Source organism: Lipophrys pholis (assembly GCF_963383615.2).
Source record: "Lipophrys pholis genome assembly, chromosome: 1".
Lineage (NCBI taxonomy): Eukaryota > Metazoa > Chordata > Actinopteri > Blenniiformes > Blenniidae > Lipophrys > Lipophrys pholis.
The window spans coordinates 44,615,384-44,625,860 of record NC_137635.1 but is presented as its reverse complement, the minus strand read 5'-3'; the positions used below and the strand labels follow the sequence as shown (position 1 = coordinate 44,625,860).

The window sequence follows — 10,477 nt, the reverse complement described above, 5'->3', positions numbered from 1 at the left end:
GTCTTTTGCAATTTAGGGGAATGATGTGCCTTTAAAAACCTATGAGACTAATATTAATTGTTTATCACGTTTGTCCTTGCCCAAGCATCTGATGGTATAAGTATTTCATGAAAACACTGAAACCAGAGGAGTCATAATGGGGAAGGGGAAGCGTGCCCCAGAGAGGACTGACATTGATCCATATCACTGAAAATAAGATGAGCCCATCTACATAGACCTTGGGTGTCAAACTCATTTTAACTTCAGAGGCCATATACAGCGCAATCTGATCTCAAGTTGGCCGGAACCGTAAATAATAGCATTATAATATATACATAAGTAGAGTTCTAAATCTCAAAGCATTAATATATCATTATGAAGTTTACATTTAATGAACTATCCTTTTACAACACATGACAAACCTAATATCTGAATAAAAGAACTGCAATTTCAACAACAGGATGCCACAGGTCACCATCTCACAGATCATAGTGGATTTTCATTACACTACATCTTCAAAGGCAGAAAACATAAAACATTTGGTCACATGTAGCTCAAACTCCAAAATAAAGAAGGCGAGTTCATATTGTGATTAGAATAACTTATACATTAGATACATTTCTACATCTGAGTAGTAATCCCAATCACCTGAACTGACTCACTCCATAATACAGACCAAAATACATTGTAGTTAATGTCATAATTTCTCACAGCTGGAAAATGACATCTTGTGGGCCTGATTGGCCTCTCTGGTGGGCCAGTTCTTACATTTGTCACCCCTGACAAAGACACTGTAAGTCAGGGATCACCTTCCTTTCCGTTGCTGTGTATAAACCAAAAGGGAGCCTTTCAGTTACCGATGATATTTGGTTCATATCAACAACACAGCATAAAAGCCCCTTTGACTTCAACTACAGGTTTGTAGTCGTGCTCCTGCTGCTGCTCTGAAACACCTTAAAAATCAAGCACACCTATCCAAGTTTCATGTAAGTTGCCAGAGCAAGCAGTGGATGATATTGAGCCAGGTGATCTAGAATTGGAGATTAATTCTATTGTCTACATCTATCCATACAGTGAAACGCGAACAGTTACATTAACAGAGTTTTATATATTTATTAGTTTTACACTGACATTCCCAAACTTCAAAAACTGCTTCTCTTTACTCAAACTGTTATATGGACATAAATTAGGATTAATTATTATTTATGAGCTATTTTTACCATGCTGTTGCAATTCTGCATATTCATGAATTAAGGACTGAATCATAATTAACCAATAAATAGGGATGCGTCGATACCACTTTTTTAAAGGACGAGCACTAACCTTGCCAACACCAGTACTTAATAGATGCCAATAATCCTCATTTATACCTCATACACAAATAATATGTGAAGGCTGTGCATATGTGTACTGTGTACTGTACACTGTAGACCAAGGGATCAAGCTTGGTGCTCCAGTTCCCTGTTAATTAGTGTAACAGTCATATCTTAATCATGTTTATCATGTAGCATTGCTGGTGAGCATGTAGCATGTAGCATGTAGCACGGCTCAGAGTAAAATCCTTCTTGATCTGGTGATTAAGTTGCTGGAGTTGTACGAACTATCTTTCACCTCCTCTTGATATTTTGGCAGAACATTATTTACAGTCTGTTTTACTTCTGTCATTCTAATTAATATTAAAGAATCTCCAAACAATATCATTCATCCTCTCTTGTCTACCTGCTGCTCACGTTGCTGACGGATGATGTCACGTAATACTAGTTGGGTATTATCGGGGATCTTTTATGAGTGCGCTGTACAGTACTGGACCCCATAATGGTTATGGTGCCTCCTTACTAAAAAATACTGGATTTAACAGGTAAATGAGAAAACTGCTGCATATGATGTCTGGATTCCTGTTACTCTTTCAAATACAAGCGAGATGCAAGCAGATGTCTTGTGCCAACACATGTTGAATTTATCACAGCTGTTAAGGTTTTGTATGCTTTCCTTTTTTTTCTTTCGCAAAACCTATCTTTAGAGATTGTGTACATGACAAGCAAAGCTCTGCAGATGTTGCAGGAATATACAGTTTTAATATTAGTGGAGCAAACCTGTGAAGCACAATATGCAGTAACAGCTGTCACTGCTACGTGTTACACATTATCTGGAACTGCTGGTGACGGATGTATTGAGCAAACTCAGTCCAAATGAGACTTTCTCATCTGGCAGAAGGCTGTGACCTCAGTGTGAAGACGGTTTAGCCTGTGGAAATAAAACTCAAATTGATAGTTTTTTGTTTTTCTTTACCACATAGAACTTTATAAAAACTAAACAGGTGAAGCATTAGAAGAGTTGATGATACAGAGAAATGTGGAACAACTTTAAATACACTCGTGATAAAAAGAATGTACAACAGAAGGGGAAAACGTTCAAACTAACCCTATTCTATAACACATCTATACATACACTCTTGTCTACAAACATACAAACATGAACTACTTTACCCACAAGTTTTACATATTCTTCTATGTGTCTTGGATATCTTTAATGAAGGGTACAGCTATAAAACCTTCCGATTGTGTGGGAAAAATGAATTTACTGAGTAAAAGTGGTGATTGATCTGAAGTCTCTGGAAGGCCTCGATGGTACTGTCTGATGTTTTGATCCATGAAGCTCATATTAGGGACTGAGGAGCTGAAGATCCACTTTCATCAGCTTGATTGTCTGATATGTGTTGATTTTTTAATTGGATGTGTTTCTATTTATGCTGGCTCATTACACCCCGAAGAAAATCTTCAAAGCGAGGGGTGGCGGCTCCCTTGGCGGGTTCGTCGGCTGCCTCGTCTTTAGAAGCGGCGGGATCATCGGCGGCGGTCTCAGCGCGGCGCAGGCGGCAGTTGTAGTCGTACTCGGGGTCGCAGTCGGGATCGGGCAGTATGAGGCCGTCCTTGATGGGCTTTGAGGGCCCGACGTTCGGAGGCGAAGCAAACTTTCCACAGTTGGGATCGAAGGGATGGCAGAAAGGCTTGGCTGGAGCCTTGATGTTGGCCTTTGCTTCGGCGCCAGACTCAACCGGGGTGCAGTCTTTGTCATAGTGCACATAGCAATTGTAGCCCTCCTTGGTCTTGCCAGGGACACCGAGCTGGTAGCGGACCTGGTTGATTGATTTAATTGGTTTGTTTTTTGGGTTCAGATCAAAAAGCAAATCACAGATAGCAAATTAAAGCATTATTCAACACCCATTTTATTTTACTACACCATTTAATAATCCAATTGTTAAGGAATAGACAAATAACTGAATCATTCATTGAGTAAGATTACACTAGATTAGTCAAAACAGTGAACTAGTCAAATCTACTAACAGGACTTAAGAGTCAGACCTGGTGCTCGGGGCTCAGCGGGCGGGGGTTGCGCAGGGCTGCGGCGGCTGCCAGAATGCAGTACGGGTCGACACGGGGGTCGCAGGAGAGAGGGGCGGCAGCAGCAGGTGCGGGGGCATCGTTGGGCATGTACTCCAGGACGGGCTTGGTGAGGCCGGACAGCTTGGTGGCCGTCAGGGGGTTGCAGCCAGCTTCAAACAGAGGGTTGCAGCTCTGCTCTTTGGGAGACTCGTCAGCACTCAGTGGGGCCGGAGCAGCCACGTTGCTCACGCACAGGGGATCCACCTCTGGATCGCAGCTGGGGTACAGCCTGTGGTAGAAGCCAGTTGGGGCCTTCTGGACGAGGAGAGGCATGCAGTATGGGTCCTTGGGATCACATTTCAGTGCGGCGTAGGATGGAGCTGGACCGGCAGCTGGGCGGTAGCCGTATGCTGCCCTCAGGTGGTACTGCAGACAATCCACATCCTCTGGGTTGCAGATCCTGAGCAGCTCGGTCCTCTGATCACCGCTCAGGAAGGGCTCCAGGACAGGAGCATAGTAGTAGAAACCAGTGGGGCTCTTCAGGGGCATAGGCAGCATAGGGGTGAAGATGGGGGCTGGTACCTTGGCTGGAGCAGGCTCAGGCTCAGGCTCGGGGATGGCAGCCTTGGGAACGAGAGGGAAGAGGCAGTAGGGGTCGAGGTAAGGGTTGCACATCCTGACGGCAGCAGATTTGATGGGAGCTGGCATGACCACAGCGGCCTTTGGCTTGCTGGTGGACTCGGAGATGCACTCCGGATCGTCAGAATTGGCACAGGACTTATAGATTTCACTGAGGTGGTTGAGGTAGTGCTGGAAGGTAGGTCCTTCCTCTGACCTGTGCTTGTTCTGCAGGTAGGCCATGTACAGGCGGTCCAGATCCTCAACCTGAATGATGGGGTGAAAAGGAGATAAACTAAGAAACCTGATCAAAATCAATCATATGCATCACAGAGTGCTGATTCTTGAGAAATATTTAATCTTATTAGGAGAGTAAAGGTATCCTAACAATGTCATTGGGTGACAGAACGAGGGGACAATTTTAAACAATGTCAGAAACCTGTGAGATCTGTCCTTAAACTACTAAAAGTCCAACTTCTTGAAATTCAAATCGGTGATTCTGAGTGATATACAAGTAGTGTCTAGTAATTGAATGATGAGTGTGCAGTACACTCCACTCACTCCCTCCTGGTTGTGGGTGTCCATGAAGTACTTGTACCATCCCCAGAAGTCGGGAAGCCGCTTGAACTGGGGCAAATTTACGTATGCGATGTTCCTCCTGTTGCGAACCAGCTTCTTCAGGTTGGCCATTGCCTCAGCTTTCACATCACCGGACACTGCAACTGGATGAGGCAAGGAAAGAAAATGAAGAGAAAGTAAACCAAAATCAGTATAGTTATTCCAGACCGGCCAGTTCATGCAGACTTCCCAACAGTCACACAAACATGATGCAAGTTTATCTATCAAAGCATAAAAGACAGAGGTTGTTTCCAAAGTGAAAGCTATGTCTCTAACATTGATAGCACCATATATCTCTTCATCTTTACCAGATCTGAATATTAGAATGATAGAAATCCATAGAATTTGACTGCATGGGAACATGCATTGCTTATATAACACTCACCAACATGGCACAGAAGGAAGTCTCCTATTGAGATGAATAAGAATATGCTTTCCATGGAATAATTCAATTTCAAGATTTGGAAACGCAGAAAACATTATAGTTTTGATGAAAGCTGCTCCAATTTGAAAATAATTTAGTGAAGGGCTTTATTGGTATCTGAGTCCAGGTGTATGTCTTAAAAAAAAACTATAGTATCCACCACCTGTTTTTATTTCTTATCCTTGATTGTCCTTTATTATCTTTTATTGGAACAAGTTGAAAGCCACCCAAACAAAAACTTTTACTATTTTGTTTTTCATATTTCTGTCCCCCACCCCTGTCCTCACTCCAAGACACATCCACCCACCACTACCAAAAACTCTAAATAGCAGCTGCTGGACTACAATCTTCTTGACTGCCTACCAGGTTTTTTGTACTTTCACCGTGATGAAAAGATGAGAATTGTCATTTATGAGATGTACTGCAGGACTATCCCCTTCCTTTTCTTCATTTTGAATGTCTTCACACTTTTATCTTACAGGTAATTTACTTTCTGTATAATTTTTGGCTGACCCATATGGCGAATTTGAAGACTTTTCTTTAAATACTCTTTAATCCACTGAGATTCTTCAATTCTTTCTTTCATGTGCCACCTCTGCATGTTGTTAACTTCTTGTATGTGGAGCAAGCAAACTAAATAAGACTGGACAGAATTGTTTCACGTCTAACATTTTTGTTTGGATTTATTTGCTCATTTTGTGACAATTTGTTGTAATTGTCTATTTCTTTGTAGTTTCTTATTTGATATTAAAAAATACCTTATTTATATATATGATATTTGTTTTTCTATATTGGTTGTTTTGAGCCACATGTTAGCTATTGCTTTTGTCTTCTTGCCTTTATTGAGTGTGATTTTAGCCAAAAGTGGTGGTCCTGGGGTGACAGAAGCAAACTGGTGTTTGAAGATTATGTTTGAATCCCACTGCTGACAAGCTACCACTGTGCAGACCACTGTAGTTAGATAGGATAAGTTAAATGCAGAGAAATAATTTCCCCAAGGCAATATATTTATTATGCATCCTTTTATTTCAACTGCTTTTGGTTTTGTGTCTTATTCTGTTAAATATGAGTTACATTTATAGAATAAAACAAGTAAAACACTGATGGGTATTGACTACTCAGGCTCATTAGGAAATCTATTTATGAAAGTTAAAACATCTTCTTTTTTTTTTTTTTATTGTATAAATCAATGAATAACCCAAACCAAGCTGCTATGACAAAACTGTGTCCTCATGCCACGTCATATCTCCTCACCTTCCTCCTCCTTGTGCTGCTCCAGTGGAACGGCCCCCAGAAACTCTGTAAAACATGAGCAGCAGCCACATTAGCAACAGCACTGATGTTCTCTGACTTGGACCAGATGTTGCACGCCTTGCACCTTGGGGGTGGGAAGAAAAAAAAAACCGCTGACCCACTAATAAGCCTCCGGGTAAAAGCTCGGCAGGTGCCGGGGGCGCTGGCGCCCAGCGGAGGCAGCATCCTGCACATTAAACGCCCCCTCCCCTCCACCATCCGAGCCCCCTCCCCAGCTCCACGCCAGCTTTGAACCAAAAAGGCTGGTGGAGGGGTTCCAACCTACCGAGGGGCCTCCTTAAAAGTGAACCTGTAAAACTACAAAGAGCGGGCCCTCACACAAACCAATTACCAATACACTGTAAAAGAGCCTGCTTAGGAGGGCGAGGACGCGCCTGAGTGTCTTCTGCTCCACCAGGAGCTTCCTGCACACGTTTATGACTATGAGAAAACTGCCGTCTCAGCTGATTATCGCACAAACTTCACCTTCTCGCTTATTATCGTGGAAAGTCTCCCCGAGGGGCAGGGAGAAATGCATTTTTATGACTCCAGAAAAGTCTGGCACCTCTAAAGGACATAAACAGGACATGCTTTTTTTTTTTTCTTTTTAACTACTCAAGAGATCATATCATTACAACTTTGTGACCCATTTTAACATGTTTGTAACCAACGCCTAGATAAACTTAAGGTCCACATCAGATCGAAAATTCTCTCACAGAGGTCTGAAACTTCATGAGAACAGTAATTACAAGAAGACATATCAAGCTGAGATCACTGTAATATAAGTTTACAACTCTTTGACTGTTGGTATTATTCAAACCAAGTTACAGTGTGTTATTGTAAATAGTCAGGGTACGTTAGAGTAGTGGGATGATAACAAGTATGAGTGAGATAGGCTCGATGACATATTGATTTAACTCATTGGAAAAAAAAAAAGAAGCTGCAGTTCACATGTATGTAATCACATAGAAAAATATATTTTTAAATTGGTTCCAGAGTAAAGAAGAAAAAAAAAATCTGAATCCACATTTTTGTAGCTTTAACGTGTATAAAATCTTTGCTTTAATGTACTTCTTCTCCATGTGACCTGTATCTGACCAACTATGCTCCCTTTAGCATAGAAATATCTTGATTAAGTGCAAAAACACACATACAAGCAAACTTCTAGGACAGTGGTAAAAAGTGCAGGTTTAATTATGAAAACAACTGTAAACAGATCATCAACCACACAATAACACCAAGAATCAATTTAGATCCAGCGATATTGCGTTAATAGGAAAATCAGGCTTAATTGAAAAACTCTCACCTGGTAATACAACCATGGCTAACAGGAAGCCAGTGTGGATGAGGGAGAGCGTCGGTCGTCCTACACGTGCCATTGTCCTGTCTTGTGTGCTCCTGAGGAAACACACAGTAAACAATACTCAGTGCATTTACAGAGTGAACTCCTGGCAGCACACTGTGACGTTACAATGCAGCTTTGCTTTGATTGATCCCGGTGTTTTGTTGGGTTTTGTGTGTGCAGAGTTACTCGGCTTGCAGTTAAGATATGGAAATCCCTGAGAAAGACAATGAACTTGCAACAAAGTGAAAGCTTCTATTTTACTGGCTCATGCCAAAACAATGGAGGGGATTGGGGACAGGCTGTAATAGAGCTTTTCAAGGATTACTGAGGGGAAATAACACTTCTGAATATCAGAATATCAAATAAAATCAAGACAATCAGACACTGAAAACCTTGAGATGTTCTTTTCTGTTTCTTTGTGGGAGGATTTTGAATTACAGCTGCTGTACTGAAAGAGATAGATGGCCTTTTTGCAGTTTTCGCTCAAATTGTTTGAAGTTGCAGGCAGGTTTCTCTGAAAACATGAAAATAAAAGTGGTGTTTTCGATGCTTACCTGCAAAAGGTGCTGTAGTTGTGGCCTCCTGTGATCACCTCTTGATCCTCTCTGGAGGGGAGGGGTGGGGGGGGAAGCCTGGCTGCTCTGTGCTTATCTGAGCTGACTGAACCCTACACCGCTCTGCTCCCCTGTATGGGACGGACGCACGGGGAAACATTTTTAAGGGGCCCCCTGGACCATTAAAAAGAAAAAGGCATGTCGTGCAGCTCCGCCGTGCTGTTAGGCGCTGTGGGATTGGCTCCTGCGCCGCCATCCGTCCAGCCAATGGGGGTCCTGTAATTAAGAAAGGTGAGCAGTGCAACCCAGAGGAGAGCCATCAACAAGGTGCCATTTAGCAGCGAGCCGCTTTCCTCACAGGTTTGGAATTTAGAGGTCAGAGAGGCAATAGATGATTTGGACATTTGCAGTTTAGCTTAAGCAGCTCAGTGGGTGTGAGACACATCAAATCGAGACGGTTTGGAGCTACAAAGGAAGCATTCCCGGGACTTATGTTCACTTCAGCGGCACATAGCAACTTCTGTCACTGTAAAGAGACTAAAAGAGTCACTCTTGTTTTCATCTCGCTGAGAAAAAATCCTCTGCAAAAACTAGCTGCAAAGAACAAAAAGTATTTCTGAAATAAGCACCTTGTTGCATCACTATATTGACAAGTGTATGAGCAATATTGTCCATGATGACAGGAGGAGGACTCATTTCATTTCAGTGATGCAACACACATCCAAGCAGCAGTTGCACCAGCGTGTTTGATTAAGTTTCTCAACCTGTGTCAGCCTGTGGTGTCAGAAGTCTGCTGTGACACTCAGCTGGTTTTTACAGGAAGCTGTTGAAAAATGATAGTGTTTTAGTCCTTTGACCTGCTCAGAATGAAACACCACAGGCCACATCAGGAAGGTGTTGCTTTTTTTTTTTTTTTTTTTTTTTTAAACTTTTACCTGCCCCTAAACTTGTTGACATGCTCACACATGTTTTTGATGAAGGAGCTTTAGTCATTAGGAGAAGCAGGTCCGATACGGAGAGCCACTAATGAAGCAAACTGCTGCGGTTGTTGTACGAGACGCAGCCATCAGAGCCGGCACGCCAGCAGCACTGTTTGGTACCTGATGCTTGGATTGTGCCACGTAGCCTGCAGAGTGTCTGTGAAATCCATCTGCTGATTGCGGGAGCTGTGGAAACAGCGACACATGAGCTGGAAAAACACATTCAGCTCTTAGCGAAGTGAGGGGGGGTTGTGTCTCACTGTACATTTTGAAAAAGGAAGATATTGAAGAAACATTTTGTGAAAATTTCCAAATCTGGTGCCTCCCAATCTGGAAGAATCTTGCAAAGAAAGAAACCAAGACGCTTCCCAACATGTTATAACAAAATCCTCCTTAACCGTACATTTATTTAATCTAATAATTCAGTTAAATAACGTAGAGTCAGCTAAATCAACTTCCTGCAATATCTGCAACTTAAATCAATAATTCAAGATATGTTTATTGTTACACAAGTTGATATAAATAGACCTCCTACAATAGGAAGATCTGAAAATAGGCCAAAAAACATTTCAAAACTGTCTCAGTTTCATCAAAACCGAATCTGATTATATCCATTTATTGATTTGTTTGTTTATTTCAGAGGTATCGGAACAAAAACAGTTACCTACATACCAAAAAATCCTTTATTCTACCCCTTGTCTCAAGTCTGCTCAAACATGTTCAGAATGACAAAAACAAAGACTTTCATACAGCTCATGCACTCCCAGGTCCTTCACAAAGTTCATAATCCAGGACAAAAGATGTTCAAGATGGCCCTCAAACCTAGAACTATATGCTCAAGGTCGTCAGGTGACCTTCCTCACCCTGAGGCCCAAAAGGGGATGGTGGCGTATGGTTGTGGTTGCTCGTGGTTCCTGTGTGGGAGTGCACTGGGGGCTCCACCCTGGACCTGGTGGTGATCTTGAATTGGTGGGGTGGGAGCGACCGCCTCAAAATGGTGGGTGGCTCCGCTCCCTGTCCTGGTTGAAGTGCTTGTCACTGCATCACTGATAGGGGCCATGACACCTCCCCGACCTCCAGCTGAAGCTCTCTGGCAAATCCAAAGGGAGCCCGCCCCACACTTTGAGAACCCCTGTGCTGAACTAACACATTCTGTTTCATTTCATCTTGATGTTTTATTCTGTCACAAATCAATGTTTTCTTTGAAGTACCACTATCATCCACATTACACAGCATCTTCCTCCAAGTAACCAATGCCAAATCAGCAGAAGTAATGTAAAAGT

The 10,477-nt window shown here is 42.4% G+C and overlaps 1 protein-coding gene across 1 annotated transcript; it reads right to left on the bottom strand.

The window, feature by feature from the left end:
* Nucleotides 1-2,036: 2,036 nt before the first annotated feature.
* On the bottom strand, nucleotides 2,037-8,349 carry and2 (actinodin2). Its single transcript, XM_080467358.1, has 6 exons — nucleotides 8,215-8,349; nucleotides 7,622-7,713; nucleotides 6,277-6,321; nucleotides 4,542-4,702; nucleotides 3,342-4,247; nucleotides 2,037-3,115 (listed from the first exon to the last, which is right to left on the bottom strand). The coding sequence occupies exons 2-6, from the start codon at nucleotides 7,692-7,694 to the stop codon at nucleotides 2,720-2,722; spliced, it is 1,581 nt and encodes a 526-aa protein (XP_080323484.1). The 5' UTR covers nucleotides 7,695-7,713; nucleotides 8,215-8,349; the 3' UTR covers nucleotides 2,037-2,719.
* Between the last annotated feature and the right edge of the window lie 2,128 nt (nucleotides 8,350-10,477).